Source organism: Pollachius pollachius (assembly GCF_949987615.1).
Source record: "Pollachius pollachius genome assembly, chromosome: 1".
Taxonomy (NCBI): Eukaryota; Metazoa; Chordata; class Actinopteri; order Gadiformes; family Gadidae; genus Pollachius; species Pollachius pollachius.
Window position 1 is genome coordinate 44,012,007 of NC_136934.1, and position 22,170 is coordinate 44,034,176.

Below are 22,170 nucleotides of genomic sequence, written 5' to 3' on the forward strand. Positions count from 1 at the left end.
AGTGTGAAGTTTGTGTTTTTGATTTTGTTGTTGATTTTTTGTTTTGTACAGAAAACAGTTTTGACGAGATTAGTCGCAGTCGAAGCAGCTGGCAGAACAACCCCATGGCTGCTGCACCAAAAGGTGGTCATTATAATATATATATATTTTTTGTCATTTGCTTTTTATTGAGTTTTCTTTTACAGAACATTAACAAAGGTGGTACATATGTTTGCAAGACATCAAATAAAAAAAAAAACATAAAAAGTAACATTAGGGAGAGGATCCATTTCTAGTCCAAGCCACAAGTCAGAAAGTTAATTTTTACACTTATATACACACACTATATACACATAAGTATAAGACCACTCTTGTACATGCTGATTGATGTATATTGTATATTTAACTAAACCTATACATATCACCCACAGATTTGTATCTTACATGTAACCATAAAACAACCCTGCTCTTTAACAGAAAATTTATATTGAACTAAGTGATAAATTGTACATTAGTGCAATATAAAGTTGGACTGTAAAGTTGACGTGTACGAAAGCCATTTGGACCAATTTTCCTCGAGTTCTCAATTTAAATGTGATCCTTTCCATTGTTCGTATAGACCAAGTCAATCCACTCTTTAATGGTTGGTGTATCTTTCTTAAGCCATTTCCTGGTTATAGCCTATTTGCATGCCACCGACAAAACCCTCTGCAAGTATTTATCACACTTAAACAGCTAAACAAAGCTCTTCCAGATCTCCCAGATACATTATTTTGAAATTGAAATAGATTTCCCTCTTAAAGACTGTCTGCAGTACGCCCTGGACACCTCTTCCAGTGTAATTGTGAAATCTCCCTCTGCTTCCCACCGTGTCTAAATGTGCAAATGATGGTATTTTTTCAGATCTTAAAGAGCAAAATACAACTTGGAGATAACTTTTCTATAGGGGGCATCCTTATAGGCCCTCCTGAAAATTCCAAGGATCTGCTCGGCTAATAGAATTTCAGCTTTTGGAAATTTCTTGCTGGTATAGTCTCTGATTTGCATATATCTAAAGAGGTCTTGATTATTAAGATGAAACTTTTCCTTGAGGTGCTGGAAGCTTAAGACAATATGCAATATGCAGTAAGGCTGCCTAGGTTCCAGTTCCTAAACAATTTAGTCATGTTTACAGTGCTTAAAATCCTGTTTGTAGGCGAACCATGCCTTTTAGATGGTATCTTTTGATTGTTTCATTCCATATCTTAAGCGAGATTGTTATCCAGGGGTTATTGGGATCTGAAAGATGATAGGTTAATGATGGATCTCCAACTAATGAGTTAACTGGTCATTTCTTTCCCATCGAGCTCTCTATCTCTTTCCATCTCGATCTCTAATCTGAGGTACACCAGCCAACAAGTGGACGAATTTGAGTGCCTCTATAATAATCTATCAGACCTTTGATAATTGTAAGGTTTTGTATCTTACCTGTGTTTTTTCCTCCGCCGAAATGAATCTAGAGTTCATTTTATCCCACTCGATAAAGTACTGTTCTGGTTTTTCAATTGGTAATCATAATAATGATATTAATAACAAAACTGTAACTACTTTATCAATAATAATAATAAGAAGAATAAGAATAGAAATAAGAATAAAAATAATAATGATGTCCCTGACCTATGCCCTCTAACCCCAGCTCCTCCGCTGGACCATCAGCACAGCAGCCGGGAACCAGCACCCAGGATGACCCAGGGTAAGACCCCCCAGCACCGACTATTCACCCACCTTAGTAAAGACGTACAACCTTCTAACTCGCCTTCAACCTCCTAACTGAACACCAACCGACCATATTGACCTACAACCTCCTAGATTACCTGCGACCTCCCTCCTACCGTACAACCTCCTTGAGGACCCACAACACAGTGTACCCACTTGTTTAAACCATGACCTCCCCATACAGACCTCGACTCCCCAGTTCTGGCCTTTGACCCTAGTCTTGACCTACAACCCAAGGAATAAACATATTGTTATACTGTTATCCTTAACATGTACGAGGGAGAGCTCCACAACAAAAAGGATTAATAATGATTTATTTTATTTTCCATTACCAGACCCGTACCAGACATTAGGACCAATCAGCAGTCGATTAGCCAACCCAGGTAAGCATTAGCTTAGCATACGAGTTAACCCAGGAATACATGAACCTACATTAACAAAACGACTAGCTAACCCAGGTTAGCATTATCCTTGCAATTAGTGCTTAGCCACTAGCTAACTCAGGTAAACAACAACTAGGTAAACATTAACCGTAAATTAGCCTAATGGCTACTTAACCCAGGTTAAAACTAGCCAACCTAGTAGCTAACCCAGGTAAGAATAAGCCTATCTAACCTAACCACTCGCTTATCCAGGAGAGCATTAACCTACGTTAGAATTGGTCTCGCTATCCTGGCTGCTTGTTCAATGCTGGCAATAGCCTAGCATCAAAGTACAAGTACAAAATTGGTGCCTTAGTGCTTTGATTTGGCAAAACCTACGAGACGGCGAACAAATTGAGGAGAGTTTGGACCGGAGGCTTCAGTCAGGATAACTGGTCTGTCTGGTTCCTCCTCCTCCCAGAAGAAGCCCTGGTCTCCTCCACCAACCCCACCTCCTCTTCCAGGCTCCCCGACCCCAGGACTCACAGGCCTGGGGGTACGTTTTCTAGAAGCTTCCATAGTCCCTTACCCTGACCCCTAACCCAAAACCTGCCCTTAACCCTAGGGCAGACCCCTAACGTAAAAATTATGCTCCATGTCCCTTCCACCAGACAGAAATGACCTTTAAACACTTTAAATTGTCTTCAAACAAAAACATTTTGTGAATCACAGCACTGGCTTTGAAGGGAAATTTGAAAAAGACCTGGGAACCTCAGTGGAGAAATAGGAGTGGATTTAAAGTTTACCTTATGGGAGTGAACTCCCATAAGGCCTTTAGATAAACATTCATGCTTACCTTGGAACATCAGTGTTTTACAATCTATTAAATGATGTACATTTGGATGCATTAAACATGGACGATTTACATCATTGGGATGCTTTCATCCAAAATAAATGTAAACCATATTGGAGTTACTATAAAAGCGTTCAACACTCCTAGACCAGTTTTCAAAGTTTCCGAAATGGTGCAGAGAAAGGAATCCGAAACCAAGGTAGACAATATTGAATCAGCCGTATATTGGTCAACGCATAACCTGATAACTACCGTTATACTAAATGTCAAGAGTGTTTGCTGTGACAGGCTCAGGACAGATCCAGCTGTGGCAGTTCCTGCTGGAGCTGCTGTCGGACAGCAACAACGCCAACATCATCACCTGGGAGGGAACCAACGGGGAGTTCAAGATGACCGACCCAGATGAGGTGGCCAAGCGCTGGGGCGAGCGCAAGAGCAAACCCAACATGAACTATGACAAGCTGAGCCGTGCGCTGCGCTACTACTACGACAAGAACATCATGACCAAGGTGCACGGCAAGCGCTACGCCTACAAGTTTGACTTCCATGGCATCTCCCAGGCCCACCAGAACCACTCGGCGGAGGGTGGTATGGGAAAGTACCAGACAGACATGTCATACGCTCAGCCGTACCACAGCCACCAGCCAAAACTCAACTTCATGGCTGCCCATCCAGCCCCAATGCCCGTATCTCCGGGAAGTTACTTCCCTGGCACGCCCTACTGGAACTCCCCCAACAGCCCCTTGTACACCGGGACAGCCATGCCACGCCACCCACCCACCCACCCCCACCTCAGTTCTTACTACTGAGATCGAACCCTGGCCCTTTAAGGTCCAGAACCCAACTTAGACCTGAATTTCTTAAACTGTGGGGTTGGGACCCAAAATGGGTCGTGATCGAGTTGGAAGTGGTTTGCGGCTTGACAACGCATAGACCACTCCGAAAACTCTTGAGTACAAAGGTCACCAAATCGGGTATACTCTGAGTTCTCTGTTTCGGTCTGTTTGTTCCCTGGTTGGGTCCCACGGATACACTTAAATGGTCTTTTGGGTCCCGAGATGAAAAGTTTAGTGAACCACTGATCCAGACCATACACACAACCATCCAGAATGCATCCGATCAGAGGGATCCCCTGAAATGAAGGCGAACCGACGATATGGTTTCCTGTAAATGTATTTTTAATGAGAATACGAAGGATGAACTAGTTGAGATCAATCGCCCTGCAGGTTCTCCTGAGCTGTGGAGTACCTGTCATATAAGTAGCCTACTAGTAGTAAAATGATAGTGATAATTGTGTTTTTTCCTTTCCTTTTGACAGTTATAACTTGTAAAGACTGCTTATAACAGGAGTGCTTCGTTTTATATTCACCTTCCTGGATTTTGTAAAGATTTCATTGTACAGAATGTTTCATACAATTTAGTAAAACATTTTTAGGCATAAACCCAATAAAGATTATACCTGTACTGCATTGTCTCAAAATAATCAATTCAATATTGAAAAGACTGAGCTAGCCCTTGGGGTATTCACTTTTTACACCGTAAAATCCATGAATTCAACACGTTTTACGAGATTATGGAATAAAATACTGTAGTATGCAACGTGTCTCTCCTTTAGTGGAGAAGATGGAGATTATTTAGTATGCAACATGCTTATTGTATACTAGAGATAATTAAGTGTAGCGTTTCTTAAACCATGGGTTGGGAAAAAAGGATCATGATCCAGACAATTCACAGAGCACACTGGAATTGGTGATCCTAGAGTTTCCTGAGTGTGGTTGAAATTGTATTTTGGGTCCCAAGGTTAAAACGTGTAAGAGGTCCTGATATAAAATGAAGTGACCCATAGTGCAGCACCCTCTTCTGCACAAAGCAAGGCATGCCACTTTAATGCCAAAGAGCAACAAATAAAACGAAAGGCAACAATTACAATTCTTAGTTTTATTTGTCCAAACAAAAGAAAGTTTCAAATATTCTGTGCGGTTCAACACCAAAACGCTCTAGAACATCCTCAGACCCCTTAATGACCTTTCCATCGGCCCCAGAACCTTGAACTGCTTCCTTCTTTCCACTAAATACATTCAAATCCCCCTCAGAACCGTTCAAACCCCCCTCAGAACCGTTCAAACCCCCCTCAGAACCCTTCAGACCCTCCCTTACAGTCTTGGGACCCTGCACCTCCTTGGCACCACCCAAACCCTTCAGAACCTCCTTGGCACCACCCGAACCCTTCAGAACCGCCTTGACGCCACCCAAACCCTTCAGAACCTCCTTGGCACCACCTGAGCCCTTCAGAACGTCCTTGACTCTAGCAGAACCCTTCCAAAGCTCCCTGGCGCCACCAGTACCTGTCCAAACCTCCTTGGCAGCACCGGAACCCCTCAGAACCTCCTTGGAACCACCCGAACCCTTCAGAACCTCCTTGACTCTAGCAGAACCCTTCAAAACCGCCTTGACGCCACCCAAACTCTTCAGAACCTCCTTGGCGCCACCAGAACTCGTCCAAACCTCCTTGGCACCACCGGAACCACTCAGAACCTCCTTTGCGCCACCCGACCCCCTCAGAACCTCCTTGGCGCCACCCGAACCCTTCAGAACCTCCTTGACTCTAGCAGAACCCTTCTGAACCGCCTTGACACCACCGGAACCCCTCAGATCCTCCTTGGCACCACCGGAACCCCTCAGAGCCTCCTTGGAACCACCCAAACCCTTCAGAACCTCCTTGGCGCCACCGAGAACCCCCAGAACCTCATTGACGCCACCCAAACCCCTCAGAACCTCCTTGGAACCACCCAAACCCCTCAGAACCTCCTTGGCGCCACCCAAACCCGTCAGAACCTCCTTGACTCCACCCGAACCCCTCAGAACTTCCTTGACGCCACCAGAACCCGTCAGAACCGCCTTGACGCCACCCAAACCCTTCAGAACCTCCTTGGCGCCACCAGAACCCGTCCAAACCTCCTTGGCGCCACCGGAACCACTCAGAACCTCCTTGGCGCCACCCGAACCCTTCAGAACCTCCTTGACTCTAGCAGAACCCTTCAGAACCGCGTTGACGCCACCGGAACCCGTCAGAACCTCCTTGGAACCACCCAAACACTTCAGAACCTCCTTGGTGCCACCGGAACCCCCCAGAACCTCCTTGACGCCACCCGAACCCCTCAGAACCTCCTTGGAACCACCCAAACCCGTCAGAACCTCCTTGACTCCACCCGAACCCCTCAGAACCTCCTTGACACCACCCGAACCCTTCAGAACCTCCTTGACGCCACCAGAACCCGTCAGAACCTCCTTGGCGCCACCAGAACCCATCAGAACCGCCTTGACTCCACCCGAACCCCTCAGAACCGCCTTGACTCCATCCGAACCCCTCAGAACCGCCTTGACTCCACCCGAACCCCTCAGAACCTCCTTGACGCTACCAGAACCCCTCAGAACCTCCTTGACGCCACCAGAACCCCTCAGAAATTTCTCTGGCCACTCCCTGGCATATACATCCACAGGATTGATTCCAGTGGCATTTTGTTGGAGAGTTCTAAATTTGCTCATCATCCTGACTGTTGTCGGTGTCATGGTGGTAGCTGTGGTCACGTTGATGTTCTTCTTGGGATGGGCAGAAGGTTTTCCTCTACGCTCCACCGTCCAGGATTTGCTCCTTACCATCACGTCTGGAATTCAGAGTCTTGTGTCACTTCTGAGGTTGTGCTGCTGGGGTAAACCCCATTATATTGTATTCCTTCACTCTAGGAAACAGTAACATATAACAGCCAAAATCCATACATGTAAAAAATACATGAAATCACTAGAGTAGTAACTTGGTCATAGGTAAGCCACCTGATGAGGGGGTGGAGCTACAGCTGGTCTCGCAGCAGGAACACACAGACTCCAGACCAGACACCTCCCTCCACCTGAACACAAAGAAACCTTCTAACCCTTTGAGCTTCTTACCCATTAAACACATCCTGAATTAAATGGACTCTGTACAGTAAATTTAATCCAGAGGAGTTGATTTGGGGCCAGGACAAACCAAAAATCAACTAAATCCAAATTTAAGCTCTTGACAAATATATCCCCCTCCCTCATTTACTATGTTACCGCACATACAAAACTGACGCAGTGGTACGATAATGGAAACAAAAACATGAATGACTGTAGCTGGCTTTTGGCCTCCCTGTAAAATGGTTAATAAGCTACTTCCGCGTGGAGTGTACCGTTTATATGCAGAGTCGTAGTTACAGGCCTTGGCTGTAGGTGTCACTGTGGAGTCAGCTGTTGACATGGAACAGTGCATGTAGAGGGGCTGGGAGGGGACAAAAAGGAGCACCTTACAACAACCGGCATACACTACAACTAACCAGCGTAAAATAAAACGGACTGACAACCACTAGCATTAACATACACACCAAGTCCTACAACCACACCAAGTCTTAACAACCAGCGTACACTAATTTCCCTATCATTCCATAAAAACATCCATTCTCCAGGTCCCATTGTATTTTACAGATTATCTGTCTAACGGTGTTCTCACCTGGCTAACGGTGTTCTCACCTGGACTGTAGCATCCAACAGGAAGGCGTCCACAATGAACCTCACCCTGTTCTTACTGGAGGGAATGAATCGGAAACGACCGATCTGTTTGACCATACACCTATGGAGTCAAACAACTTTCATTATCCCATCCATGGGACTAGGGGCAGACTGTTTAAGTGGTGTAATATTAAAAAGGTACTGTAGGTATGATTTAGAGTTGTAAAGGCCGAGAGAACCAAACAAGGTTTTGAAAATGAGTCACCCTCTAAAAATATCCACTCCCTCTCTGCTCTATACGTTTCTCCAACATTGAGATTTCAGCCTGTGATTGAATGAATAGTTGCCCTGATTTGTCAGAAATGGGAGCCATCTTAAAAAGGCCTCATAACGAGTGAGCCAGAACAGCTATACTCAAAGCATTTAACTAACTATAGAAGACTAATAACTTACACTCAAACTAGAACTCTTAAATCTTGCCATCAGCCTGTTTAAGTTGTAAAGTTGAATGGAAAAAATACCCGAAATTGTTAACGATGGAGAGCCTGGACGTGGAGGTGGCCGAGGGCCCCGGGGTGGCGTAACAGCTCTCGACGTACAGCCGTCTGCCGGGAGCCAGGCTCCGAGCCGACACCTCAAAGAACATCGGCTTCCCCAGGACATAGTGCTCCCACGGGGATAGTCTTTCCCACCTGGCTAGACACACCCAATAAATGTAACCAGTTAATTAATTTGCTGTTTACATGGTAGGCTCCATGTGTTAGTAGTTAAACTCAAGACACCGTTCCGAGGGGTCAGGGTGAAGTCCTCCCTGCTGGTTATTGGTTTTAACACCCTTTGCGTCTCCATCTTCGGGATGTAACCTATCTTATAAGAGTAGTGGTACCTAGAACGGACATAGTGGTTCAGCTTTTGGACGGACGTGGTTCTTAAACCTTTTTCATCTAATACATTCACGAAGTCTTCTTACCTGTCGTATTGACATGAAACTGGCAGCGTGAACGGTACGAGTCTTCTGATCGGACCCGGGGAGGCCGGCGGGTCGTAGCTAAGCGTGTTAGAATACACCATCCGGTTATTGATCACCTGGTTCAGGAAATACAATCAAGTTAAAAATTAAGATCAAATCTGTCCTAAAAACATATCTCAGGAAGTGGAAATTTTAATTACCATCCGGTCAGTTCGACACTGGTTGAATCTAATCTCAAAATAGATAAACTCTCCAGTAGATCCGGTAGGTCGACAAGTACCGACGGAGAGATGCGACGCTGATCCACCCCAACCCAAGACACTTATGTGGACCTGCACGTTCATCTTGTCCCCGTCACAGCGCGTGTTAATGCTGCCGGACTCGAGTGCTGAGGCGGGCGAGGCTGGCGTCGGTGTAACCGGAAGGAGAAGATCTCGGACCCGGGAGGGAAGCGGCTCTGAGCCGGTGCCGCGTGATGGTGAGAAATATTCCGTGGGGAGCAAAGGGTTCCTGAAATGAAGCATGTCGGGCAGGTGGAGGTAGGAACTGGGTAGGATCTGATCACCGGAGCTCCTCCTAAACCTTCTGGATGTTTCCGTTGTTCTAGCGGATAAAAAACATATCAAAAACGTAACAACCTTCAGAATAATAGCGGACCCCATAGCACGTGGACAGGTATGTTGCGCTCAGGTACGATCAAGAACGCAGGACTTGCTGACGTCAATGGTCTCATTTATAGGGGGATTATTTGTTTATCAACACGGCAGATGCGCGCGCAGAATGATGGCAAAAAGAACATTTGTTTGACCGGTTGCCATGGTTATCTCCGTGTGGTTAATCTGCAGTTGCGTGTTAATTAGCGATTTTGTCAGTTTACTGTTACATTAAACTGTAATCAGAAAAAGCGGTTATATGCTTTAGACCCTATAGTATCTGTGGTATGAAGGGACGAATTTCAAATTATAAATATGTACACTTTATGTTGAAAGAATAGACTGTCGCGATTTCCATTGAAACGAATGGCGCGATGATTATTCTTCAAAACGAGAGCTGGTCAATTGTAAAAAAAAAAAAGAAAGAATTAAACTGTAATCAGACAACGCGGTTATATACTATAGACCCTAGAATATCTGTGGTATAAAGGCTGGGATGAATTTCGAATTATAAATATGTACACTTTATGTTGAAAGTATAGACCGTCGCGATTTCCATTGAAACGAATGGTGCGGTGATTATTCTTCAAAACGAGAGCTGGTAAATTGTGAAAAATGAATTAAACTGTAATCAGACAATGCGGTTATAGACCTAGAGTATCTGTGTTAAAAAGGCTGGGACGAATTTCAAATTATAAATATGTACAATCCATTACGTTAGCTCTCTGGCTCATAGCTCAGCGGACTAGAATACCTCCCGTTGCCAAATCGTAGCTATGGTCCATCCTATTTATGTGAAAAACTTTATATTTGGATTGTAAAACGTATGAAAATATAAATTAATGATCTTAATTTCTTTTCTTTGGCAAGTGACCATGGTATAAGAGGGATAATGCCCTTTGAGGTGTCAAAAACATATTTGATCGATCGTAATTAAAGGGGATTACTTTTTGAGGAAGATGAACTCAAACAGAGTATACATTTAATAAGCATGCAATACGAATAAGAAAAATCATAATTATTAAAGTATTTGAATTGTTTTATTATGTTGGCAAGCAAGAAGTAGAATAAATGGGTTAATCAGTCTTATTAAAAGGGTTTGTGCAACCAACCGCACAACATGACATGATTGCGGCTCTTGTCGCTCTCGTCTCTTTCTGCAATAGACTAGATAGATAGAATAATCCCTCTGTAAGACCTTCTGGTGGGAAACGGTCCCTAATTGGCGCCACGATAGGCCTACGCAGGGGCGTAGGAATGAGTTTAACATTGGGGGGGACACATATCGGAAACCTGACAGATCCGATAATGGTTTGAACATAAATATGTCATAAATTAACTACACTGAAAATATTCACAAATATATTTTATTCTACTAAAAAGATACATTTGTAAATGTAAAGGAAACACATTTTGAATGGCAGTAATGAACTGATAAATATCAATTCAATTATTTAATTGCACGCTCAATCATCCAATTTTTTAGAATAAGAAGCAGTGACAAGACGCTGTGTTGCGCTTTCAAAATAAAATAAAATATTTTTCTCCCCCCGGTATAATTTTTAGGTGGGACAAATGCGCCTGTCTCCAATATTGGAGGGGACATGTCCCTTCCGTCCCCCCTGGTTCCTATGCCCTTAGGCCTACGGAGGTTGAAACTATCATTACGTCTCGACTTCTTCTAGCAACCAACATTGGATGCCGTCTTTCACGTAAAACACAATAGCATTGATAGTCCTGTTATCATATATATAATAAATGCGAGATCATGTAGGCCTAACCATGGTTACATGTTATCTGTGTGCGCACACACACAGACACACACACACTCATGAAACAGAAACTCCTCCCCCTCTCGGTTCCCACACACTACCAACTCCTCACCTCAAACCCCAAGGTGAAACATGGATATTGAGCCAGTAAGATCATATTTCTTTGTTTTATTCATTAAAGAACGCATCAAACTTCAAAACTTTTACATAGTGCGCCCTATGATCATGAATGTGGAAGTTTCACTCTGAGCCAGCAATCATAATCATGATTTGAATCATGATCAATCAACGTAATTGAATATTTCATGTTGTTTAAATAAACAGGGTCCTTATTGAGGTCCTTATTTTATATTTCTATGACTTAATGAATCATCTTCTTGCGTCACCTTTGGGTCTCCCTGCTGGAGGATGTGAGGTATTACTCGCTTGTCGCCACGCTGCAGTCGCATGCGTACCACGGTTGTGTCGCGACGCGCGGCCGCACGCTTCCCTTGCGCCTCTCCACGCAGCTGGAGGAAGCAGCGCCGAAGACGGGCTGCGTCGTCTTCGGACTCACCCAAACGATAGCCCAACACCGCACTGCCCTGGAGCGAACACACACGCACCTCTACAATCAGCAGGTGTGTGCAATATCAGCAGGGGTGGTCTCAGACCAGCGCACCGATCTCTTCAAATCACTTAGTAATGAGCTCAGAGTATTTTCTGAGGGGGACATCAATAATATGACCACCGTGTATCAAATGATATGTAACAGACACACAGCCATTGTTAGTAACTTAAAAATATATTTTAATGAATCACTTTTATGTGATTCATTATGTTCGGCTTCTATTAAAAATATATATTTTTATGACATTGTAGATTTAAAAATAATTTATAGTAATTATAGGGGGAAACCACTTCATGTTTGTCAGAGGTTGGAGGGGTGATGTGGTCTCATGATCTCCGGCCTCACCTGAAGCAGGTGTGTGGCCTCGGGGAGCTGGGTGCCTGGGTGTCTCTGGTACACCTGGACCACAGGGCGGCCCAGCCTCTCCCTGCAGAACACATCACTGCTGGACTCTGGGCCCTGCACACACACACACACACACACACACACACACACACACACACACACACACAAAGACAGACAGACCTGATAAAGATCAGACTAAGTATGATTAAGCCCAGACTAACTGGTAAAGATCAGAACGTGTGATTAAGACCAGACTAACTGATTAAGATCAGACTGTGTGATTAAGACCAGACTAACAGATAAAGATCAGAGTGTGTGATTAAGGCCAGACTAACTGATTAAGATCAGACAGTTTGATTAAGACCAGACTAACTGATTAAGACCAGACTTACTGATAAAGACCAGACTTACTGATAAAGATCAGACTAACTGATTAAGATCAGAATGTGATTAAGACCAGACTAACTGATTAAAATCAGACTGTGATTAGGACCAGCCTAAATGATAAAGATCAGACTACGTTTGATGAAGAGCAGGCTAGCTGTGACGGACCTGTGCCCTCCCGTAGCTGAGGCGGATGGAGTCGACCTCCCGCTGTTTTCGAGACGCCGCATGTCTGGTGGCGGCTGCCGTCAGCACCAGGCTCCGCTGAAAGAGAACACTGCTTACTGGTTGGTCACGATGCGTCTTGTATGGATTATATTTCATATTTTCTCCCAAATTGAATGCAAAGGATCTTCAAGCAAGATAAAAAAAGATTGATAAATGATCCATAAAGATCAGTATGGTGATTTGATCAGCACCTCCAGCGTGACTGTCTCCGCTACTTTCTTCACCAGACCACCATTGACCACATGCTGTGACGCCCGTTGCCTTGCAACCACCTCGCTCAGCGTGTGTCTGATCTGCCCCCGTAACCACTGTGATTGGTGGATGGCTAGTGAGGAGGAGTCCAGCACCTGCTCAGACTCTGATTGACCAAGAAGAAGAAGAAGAAGAAGAAGAAGAAGACAAGTAAACAACAATGAGGCAGAAAGCTACTCTGCATGAGCCAAGACAGGTGTTTATGATCTACGGCTTCTCCATACTGGCTGCAAGCATCTGCGACTGTCTGCAAGGTTCAAAAGAGGCTTGCCTGTTCAGACCAGTTGTTAAACCAAAGTACCCCATTTACATTTACATTCAGGGCATTTAGCAGGCGCTTTTATCCAAAGAGACTTACAATAAGTACATCTGCCAGAAGAAAAAGGAACAACGATGGATCGCTGTCGGTACAATTAAGTTATTCATAGAAACAAGTGGCAAGCACTAAAAATGGCTAGGCTAACCCATTCTCTGTGTACAACAAAGATAGCGAGGATAAGACGCTACACCATACCCCACACTGACACGAGCGAGCCTCAGAGTTTAGCGGGGAGTCGTTGTGGCTTCTTGCATGGTCCTTTAACTCCAGGTGAGGGATGTTTACCTGAGGTGAAGCCGTAGGTCGGTGGTAGTGTTCTGGTGGCGGTTGGTGGTGGATGTGGGGCAGGCACGGAGCCGCGATGGGGGAGCAGGACCAGGACCAGGGCTTGCTGGCTGGACCACATCTGGAGGTCCCTGCTGGACTCGTCCAGAACCTGCAGAACCAGGAGGAACCAACTCCCTGACGCTGGTCTCTTCGACACTGCTAAATTAAATACTCTTTTAATGTCATCTTTGGGTACAGTATTTATAGTTTAGGGCAGCATTTCTTACAATGGAATCCATTTGGAGGTGGAACACACAGAATACTCTTATTAATGATCCTTTATCGAAAGGATAAAAAATTCTGGTTGGGGTCCCAAGGTGGATAACTTTAAGACCCCTGCACTATGGGGTTAAATTGGCTGGAAGGGGGTTACCTGTAGTTGTTGCTGCGTCTTTCTCAGCGTTTCCTCAACGTCATGTTTCATCTCTGCCAGCTCACGCCTCTCCCAGGCCAGCATCAAATCAGCACCGTCCTGCTGCTAAACACACCAGCAGTGGGCGCCATAAAGCGGTGTAGTGTACCTCCATGGCAGTAATGATTAAATACTGAATCAAAATTATTTAAAGCAGCCTATTGCCACTAATGGGGAATGAATTCTGACAGTAGGATTATACACTTCCACCAGCTTAGATTGAATTCAAAGTGTGTGCAAAGACTATAGAAAAAGTAAAGATCTCAATAGAATGTAGTACGATCGCATACAGGCCTCCTCTCGGTCCGCTGCCCAGCGCTCTCCCGGTTAACCTGCAGGTCGTTTCTTAGGCTGCGCAGCATCATCTCAAGATGTGCGCGCTCCCGCTCCAATTTGGCGATCTCCTGGCTTGATCTACCAGCCTGTCTGCGTAGCCGAAGTTCTACCTCTCTCACCCAGCGCATGTATTCACCCGCCGTTGCCGTGCTCTGCCGGGCGCAACGCTCACGCAGACTGGCCGCCTGGAAAGGCACCAAAGTTGAGCTTTTGGAAGCACGTGGAAACTAAAGATATGGGGAAATTAAATATTTGTTATAATACTACACATCCTGGTACTCCTCAGATGACCTTTTATCTTGCCTCCGTACAGTTCAATTGAATAGCATTTCATTTTATTAACATTTGTAACGGATATGGGCGGGGTTGCAGGCCGCATTCTTACCGCTAGATGACACTAAAGATGGCACAATACACCTTTAAAGCAACTTTTAAACATATATATTTAAACCTCCTGTAGGTTTCTTTGATGCCATAAGTAAAATATACAGTCAGCTAGGCGTTGGCCCGTCACTGGACCCAACGTGTAGCCTACATGAACTCCATATCCATCTCACCGCTGTCCCGATTGTCTGGGGTCTAGTGATACTGCAACCAACACCGCGGCTGTCCGCGTGGTCCCTGCCGTTGCTGTCGTCCTCTGTGGTCTCTCCGTGCTTCGTGGTCTTGTCCTCTGCGCTGGCGTGTTTGGGGTAACCGGGGGTGGTACCGGTCCGGGGGCGAGTGGTCGCGCTGCTGCCCTGCCCCAGGCAGGTCCGCCTCAGCAGGCGCCCCGCTCTCCGCAGGCTGAGCTCTGTGCTCTCCCTCCAGGCCGGAGCCCCGATGGTCACGGACCCCAGCGGTACTGACTGAACGGACATGGCTCCCCTTTACCTTCCTTGGGTGTATCACACTAAATACAGACTGCAGAGCCTGCGAGCAGACTCAACCCAAACTTTGGAGTGTTGGGGGGCCGGTACCATAGCAACCGTTTGGTAACCTGACCAGCCGGACCGGGACACTGCTGAGGGAAACCTGATATTTGAAGACACATTCCTGTTTTTGTGTTTGCCATGGCATTTAAAAAAAAAGGTCATACGGCAAGCGATTATGCCCATAAACTGAATTAATACAGATGAGACGTTTAAAGAGCCAATGTTGGTCAGAGGATTTTATTCCCTTTAATTCAACGAAATTAAATGCAACAAACCCAACACATTGAAACAGGTATTAAAAAAATGGCACGCTAAATTAGGCAGGAGAAAGTGTATTACTAAATGACTTTGGTCAAGAGCGTGTAGGCCGACCCCCTTGCTTGTTCTCTGGAGTGCAAACAGGTTCTAAACAAGAGTTCAGAGTTCCCTAACCCTTAAAGAAGGAGGATTCCTTCTGGAAAGACCGCTCCCATGGTAACATCCGGATTCAGGTCTGCATCCCATGGAATTAAATTCGGTGACTGCCCCCTGTTCCCATTCACTTAAAAATCAACAGTGATTCAATTCATCTGCAGTTCGATTGGATATACTTTGAAATATTTGTTTTGAGTTGTTTTGCAAAACCTTATAAGACTAGGAAGGAGCAAAACTGTCTTTTAAAGAAAATTCTTCAACCAACCATCATTAATGAACATTCCCTGACAATCAATCTCTTAATAAACATACCCTAATGAACAGATAGTAAAAAAATCATTCTCTTAGCAAACATACCCTAATGAACTATTAGTAACCATCATTCTATTGACAAACATTCCTTAACAAACATTCCCCATCAAAAAGTCTCCAATAATGATTTTCTTAACTAACCTCTAAAGTACCTTTCAAATTTTCCAGAACTAAGCATCCCCAACAACCATTATCAAACAGTCCCTAACGACCAGTCCCTAACGACCAGTCCCCATCCAACAGTCCCCATCCAACAGTCCCCATCCAACAGTCCCCAACCAACAGTCCCCAACCAACAGTCCCCAACCAACAGTCCCCATCCAACAGTCCCCAACCAACAGTCCCCATCCAACAGTCCCCAACCAACAGTCCCCATCCAACAGTCCCCGACCAACAGTCCCCTAAATAAATTCAAAGTGCAAATTATTTCATTATAGAGTTGAGTTCTGTAAGTAACTATGATAAAGTATGTTAGCACTTGCTAAAGTGACTTCATGACTAGAATAACATTCTTAAGTGTATTGAACAGCAGATCCCGATGTATTCAACAGATTTTGTTGCACGTCTCTAAAGAGTCGGTCCCTCTCCGCTGAATCCCACAAGATTTTCTGCAGCAAAGTAAAAACAATGGATCGAGATCAGCAAAGTAAATCCAAGAAGTGGGAAAGTGTGTGTCATGTTATGGTGTGGTAGGTGTAGCGTTTGGTATTTTAAGATGGATTTACAGCTTTGCGTACAGCACGTTGACTCAGAGATCTTAATTATCTCAGGCAGATCTTTGCAGAGCAACCTGCATTTACACCTTTATGTCACATAAACGTGTACACAATGGAGCAGAAAAAAAAAAATCCAACCCCTAATGTACATTTGGGGTTGAATGAGCAACTCCAGAAACGGAATCGAGAGACCAAGTCACCAATATCATTGAAGTTTACTGCTGGAAAGCAGTAGTGTATCCGAACAAACTGAAAAACTTGTATATTCCTGCTAATGCCATAAGGTGATTCAGCCTTTAGCGCCTGATTGTTGTAGCGTGTGCAATGTTAGCGTGTAGGTTGTGAGCGTGTGTTGTGTTGGCGCATGCTAGTTGTAGCGTGTGTTATGAGAGTGTGTTGAAGTTGTGGTGTTGTGTGTGACATTTACCTCTATCAGCCTGTCTCTCATCTCCAGAGCCTCGTTCAGTCTCCTCTCCTCCCTCTCTCGCTCCTCCTTCTCCCTCTCCCAGCTGTGCTGCACCTCCTTCAGTTCCCGCTCAAGCCCACGCCGCTCTCTGCTCTCCTCCCTCCTCCGCTCCTCCTCCACCTCTCTCCGCTCCTCCTCCCTCTGCTCCCCTCCTCCTATCGCCACACTGCGACACTCCCTCTGTTTCTGGATGGAGGACAAAAGGAGGAATCAGAAAAAATGAACCAAGTGGTTCATCTTGTCTTTCAGACCCTAGGAGGGGCTAGCCTGGTGTCAGGGGGCTCTGGTCATACCCTAGGCGGGGCTAGTGTCAGGAGGCGCTGGTCAGACCCTAGGAGGGGCTAGTGTCAGACCCTAGGCGGGGCTAGTGTCAGACCCTAGGAGGGGCTAGTGTCAGACCCTAGGCGGGGCTAGTGTTAGACCCTTGGAGGGGCTAGTGTCAGACCCTAGGCGGGGCTAGTGTCAGGAGGCGCGTGTCAGACCCTAGGTGGGGCTAGTGTCAGACCCAAGGCGGGGCTAGTGTCAGACCCTAGGAGGGGCTAGTGTCAGACCCTAGGAGGGGCTAGCCTGGTGTCAGGGGGCTCTGTTCAGACCCTAGGCGGGGCTAGTGTCAGGAGGCGCTGGTCAGACCCTAGGAGGGGCTAGTGTCAGACCCTAGGAGGGGCTAGTGTCAGACCCTAGGTGGGGCTAGTGTCAGACCCTATGCGGGGCTAGTGTCAGACCCTAGGCGGGGCTAGTGTCAGACCCTATGCGGGGCTAGTGACAGACCCTAGGCGGGGCTAGTGTCAGACCCTAGGCGGGGCTAGTGTCAGGAGGCGCTGGTCAGACCCTAGGTTGGGCTAGTGTCAGACCCTAGGCGGGGCTAGTGTCAGACCCTAGGAGGGGCTAGTGTCAGGAGGCGCTGGTCAGACCCTAGGCGGGGCTAGTGTCAGACCCTAGGAGGGGTTGCAAAGCGGTTTCAAGTTGTGTAGTGTATTTGTGTTGTATATTACCTTGTGTATTTCAGAATATTCCTGCAGAGCAGCAGACATCTTGTTGATCTCCTTCCACAAGGTGGCACTGATGTCCTCTCTGTCCTTCAGACACACAGCCAGCAAGATCTCCTTCTCCCTCAGCTGATTGGCTAAGGCAACTTCAGCTCCGCCCCCTGACATCCCCTGTCCAATCACAGAGTTTGTCAGCTCCTGAAGAAAGACGGGGGTTTGGGTAAATCATTAAAAACAGGATAAGAATTACAACAGGATTAGGATTAAAGCATTTAACCAGGATTATAATGACCCAGGGTTAGGGTTAGATCATTGAAACTGGATTAGGATTGAACAGGATAAGGATTTAACCATTAAAACAGGAGCACGTCTTCTCACCAGGACCTCCCTGTGGGAGCACTCTAGCACCACCTTCTGGCTGAGGAGCAGAGCCTCTTTCTCCTGCAGCAGGGCAGTGAGCGCCTCCTCTCGGCTCCTCCACACCTCCCTCTCCTTCTCCCACTCCTCCTGAACCCGGTCCTTCTCTCGGAGGGACAGACGCAGGTCCTGCAGGTACATATAATATACATGATACGATGCTACATATGGTATAATATATTTACATGTTATTAAGGTGTGTGTGTGTGTTACATTGATCAGGTCCTGGTTATACTGCAGCACGGTAGAGAGGGTGTGCAGGTCCCCGTCTCTCTCTCTCCCCACCCTCCTCATCTCCTCCATCTCTCTCTCCATCCTCCACCCGGCCCTGCAGTCAGAGCGCAGGGCAGCCAGCCACACCTGCAGAGAACACGTCATGATGTCATCAGTCTTAGAATGAGAGACAGAATGTGTGTGAGAGCGAGAGAGACTGAAGGAAGGAGTAAAGGAGTGTCCAGGAGAGTTAAGATGGGTTCAATTGAGATTCAACACCCGTTCTAGTTACATCCATAAAGCACCACAGCTGAGTCAGCCGATCCACAAAACGTGTACTCGTCTCTGTAGCTCCATTTCAAAACAAACAATAATATATACAAGATAATTTGCATATTTGTGATGCCAGTTGTAATCTGCCAGAACGTCTATTAACAATAAAGTTCACATTAAAATGTAACTGGTATGAGATTGCAAACAACCCCAGTAAAAGCAGAAATCCCCTAATGCGATGGACCCTCCTCCTGATCCACCACTTACTGCTACTGCTCATCTTCTCAAAGCTATTGAGGACCGGGTAACACTTCAAATGAAAATCCTGTTTGCATAAGCTGTTGAACTGATGTCCAATACAGCGAACACAGCGCACGATATAATCCTTGCAATGTGGGGGCTCTTGTCTACTGTCGCGGGTCGCTCTGAGTTTGACTAGTTCTTCTTTGTCTGTGCAAACAGTACGCCAGTTATGATTTAATAATATCCAGGCCTTCAGTAAACAAGGATTAGGAAAGGTGTACCTAAGTGGCCCTACCTGTTCTGAGCTGTTGATCCCTGGGTTCTGTGGGGGTTCAGAGTCCCGTGGAGGTCCCAGCTGAGCAGACTGGGTCTCGATCAGGACCTCGTCTAGCCGCCCTCCCAGCTGCCCAAGGGCCTGCTGCAGCCGCCCTGCAGACCCCTGACAGGAAAGACAACGTTAGAACCAGTAATAGGGAACAGGAAGGAGGATCAGGGTAGAGAAAAATAACATTCAATGTAGAGGAGGACTCACCTGGAGATGGAGAGGCAGGAAGTCATCAGTCAGATCCAGGGGAACATCTCTCGTCCCCTTGTCCTTCTTCTCTCCATTCTGTCTGTTCTGTCCGTTCTCCTCGAAGCTCAGCTTCCGGTTCACTGTGTAGGTCTCCACCGGCGCTCTCTGCTGATTGGAAGAGCGGCCTTCACTCCTGTCGAGGAGGGGGATTCTACTTCCTGAGGGCGAGCAGACCGGCTTGCCCTCAAGGTTCTTCAGCTCTTTGAGCAGCAGGTCCACGTAGCCTTCAGGTCCATCAAACGGGTCCGCGCCGCCGCCGCCGTCGCCGTCGCCGTCGCCGTCCAGGGAGTCCAGTGACTGGACGGACTGGGTTCTGGAGCTGGGACTTGAGGAGAGGGAGGAGCCGCCCAGCGAGGCCTGGCTGGACCAGTGCAGGGGCATGCTGTTTGACTTGTTCCTGGACAGGGCCAGGGAGGAGGTCACGTGGGGCGGGAGGTGGCGAGGAACGCCGCACACCGACTCGTAGTCCGAGTCGGACACACGCAGCGAATCACAGCCCTCGCAGCCCGGGCCCCGCCCACAGCGCTTGCCGGTGCGGATGAAGTGGGGGCAGGCGTCCCAGCGCTCCGACCAGCACTCGTACTCAGACAGGGACATGTTGTCCTGCAGCATCTCCCTGTACCCTGGCCCCTCCTCCTCGTCGGGCCCCTCCCCTTCTGCCGCCGGGCCCCGGCCGTACGCGTAGCGGACCCAGGAGCCCATGCGGTCTCGCTGCTCCCTCAGCTTCTGCAGGCGCTCTGAGGACAGCACCTTGACGCGGGCGATCACAGAGTCGAACTTAAAGACTCGCTCCAGAATGGCCACGCATTTACCACACAGGAACTCCCCCCGGCTGCCGCCCCGTGGTACGGTCCGACCCAGGATGTGGCTCAGCACGGAGAGCAGGTCCAAGCCCTTGGCAGGGGAGCTCAGAGCCAGCTGGTACCGGGAGAGCGAGGCGGAGGAGCCCAGGGACCACGAGCTACCTGGAGACACAACATCACGCCTTTATAAACATCACCACTTCATAAACATCACCACTTCAACTTGGTAATCATTGGCTATCGACTGATGAAGATTTTTCTGGGGTTTTGGTGTAATTTGATAATGAATACAACTTTTCAATCGTTTTTATTGCCGTTTCAGGTCCAGACAACATGGAAATATATATGAACAGATATCAAAGCTAATAAAAAGCTTCATCGTGGTCAGATGCTAGCCGATGGGGTCCGAGATTCTTTTGCTCTCCACACGGACCGTTGACCTACCAACGCCCGCTAATACATGATTGGTCAATGCAACTTTGACTACAAACAGAAACAAGAACGCTCCGATACCCAAATCGGTTACACAACTACAAACTAGAGCAGAAAGAGACGAAAGAATACTCCAGCACAGAACCTTGGTATTCAGATGTGGCTTCATTCCTCCGAATATACATTTTGTCAAAGGAATCAGTTCATTTGGTGAAGTGTACGTTCTGTAAAGGCTGGGTCTTGTGATCTGTTGTTGCAAGTGTAGTACTCACTCCAGGGGCTGTTCTGTAAGGATGAGGAGGCTGATCTTCCCCCTCTCTGGGACTCCGAAGGAGTCGGAGTTGGACCCCTGCTGCCCCCGCGTCGGTTCTGACCCGCAAACAGCCATCGCCGCTGGTTCCCCTGGAGGGGGCCGCCACACACACAGCACTCCTCACACACGCCTCTGGATGACATCGCAGCCTGGAACCCTGAACACACACACACCAAATGATATCTATGAGTTATGTTAGAGGGCTATTTCTGTCTGTCAAAAGGTTATGTCTGTCCGTCACTAAGTTAAGACAGTCTGTAAGTTTGTTATGAAAGGAAATTATATCGGTACATCGGTCTGTCCGCAGGCGCGCGCCGGGAACTGTCAGCGCGTTCACGTCGAGCCACGCTGTCAGCAGCACGAAACGTCCCGTGTGCAACTTTTTAACTTTCCGCTCTAAACTCAATTTTTACCTCTAAACTCACAAAGCTTTCGCCCCCATAATGTATGACACCTCCCAGCCACCGAGTACTGTTGATACTAGTGACTTGACAAGCTTCCAGCTCTACGTTTACGGAACAGCTTTTATCCTGGTCCCACTGAGCCACAACATCACATTACGCCGTGGATCTGGGGCTATTTTCAGCAGTCTATCTGTAGCGATTCCGCCCATGTTACGACCAAAGTAAAACGTTATCCATATTCCACCTCACCATTACACAAGAGGTCGTCTTGTATAACCGTGTAGACGTTGTCGTTGTAATGCAACACTTTAAGTTTGATACCATGTCTCCCAAATAAATCCAGTTCCGCGACTCGTCGAGATTAAAGTTCAACGGTCGGATTAAAGCAACGAAGTTATTCAAAGTCGATTTAAGGTGACTGGAATAGTTATATAAGACGCTTAACTTAAGCTTTATTCAGTCATATTAGACCATATGAAAGAATAAAATCTGTTTCTTACCACAACACCGGGAGCTGAGCGCGCTGCCACTAGAGGAAGCTACCTTGATGACATCACCGGCCCTACCTGTTATGAGCGTCAGCAGCTGTTGAGCATTCAGAACGAACTA

At 46.7% G+C, this 22,170-nt stretch overlaps 3 protein-coding genes across 5 annotated transcripts in view; 1 reads left to right on the top strand and 2 right to left on the bottom strand.

Moving 5' to 3' along the window:
• fli1rs (Fli-1 proto-oncogene, ETS transcription factor-related sequence) overlaps nt 1-4,403 on the top strand; it is a 12,218-nt gene extending 7,815 nt beyond the window's left edge. For 2 of the 3 annotated variants that reach the window (XM_079756074.1, XM_079756076.1), the window contains exons 6-10: nt 52-123; nt 1,655-1,711; nt 2,070-2,117; nt 2,578-2,652; nt 3,238-4,403. In XM_079756074.1, the coding sequence (XP_079612200.1) occupies nt 52-123; nt 1,655-1,711; nt 2,070-2,117; nt 2,578-2,652; nt 3,238-3,758 (773 nt within the window). In that variant the 3' untranslated portion in view covers nt 3,759-4,403. The remainder of the gene's footprint in view (nt 1-51; nt 124-1,654; nt 1,712-2,069; nt 2,118-2,577; nt 2,653-3,237) is intronic. The other variant, XM_079756075.1, reaches the window with a different exon arrangement.
• A 6,806-nt stretch (nt 4,404-11,209) lies between these two features.
• Nucleotides 11,210-14,941, bottom strand: tektl1 (tektin like 1; the record flags this gene model as incomplete). Its single annotated transcript, XM_079756197.1, has 8 exons — nt 11,210-11,452; nt 11,824-11,937; nt 12,376-12,471; nt 12,627-12,793; nt 13,292-13,442; nt 13,707-13,811; nt 14,036-14,308; nt 14,639-14,941. 8 exons carry the CDS (start codon nt 14,939-14,941, stop codon nt 11,210-11,212), a joined length of 1,452 nt encoding a protein of 483 aa, XP_079612323.1.
• A 275-nt stretch (nt 14,942-15,216) lies between these two features.
• On the bottom strand, nt 15,217-22,143 carry LOC307086994 (uncharacterized protein). Its single transcript, XM_079752369.1, has 9 exons — nt 22,062-22,143; nt 21,117-21,314; nt 19,568-20,574; nt 19,331-19,474; nt 18,520-18,666; nt 18,268-18,435; nt 17,896-18,087; nt 16,865-17,089; nt 15,217-16,329 (listed from the first exon to the last, which is right to left on the bottom strand). Exons 2-9 carry the CDS (start codon nt 21,298-21,300, stop codon nt 16,234-16,236), a joined length of 2,163 nt encoding a protein of 720 aa, XP_079608495.1. The 5' UTR covers nt 21,301-21,314; nt 22,062-22,143; the 3' UTR covers nt 15,217-16,233.
• Nucleotides 22,144-22,170: the final 27 nt, after the last annotated feature.

What these genes read in the sequence shown, in the direction of transcription:
- LOC307086994 (XM_079752369.1), bottom strand. Translation starts at nt 21,300, where the DNA reads ATGTCATCCAGAGGCGTGTGTGAGGAGTGCTGTGTGTGTGGCGGCCCC. An exon ending in TCCTGCCTCTCCATCTCCAG is followed by an intron (nt 19,475 to 19,567) that starts GTGAGTCCTCCT and finishes CTTTCCTGTCAG; the next exon opens with GGGTCTGCAGGGCGGCTGCA. An exon ending in GGATCAACAGCTCAGAACAG is followed by an intron (nt 18,667 to 19,330) that starts GTAGGGCCACTT and finishes TGTTCTCTGCAG; the next exon opens with GTGTGGCTGGCTGCCCTGCG.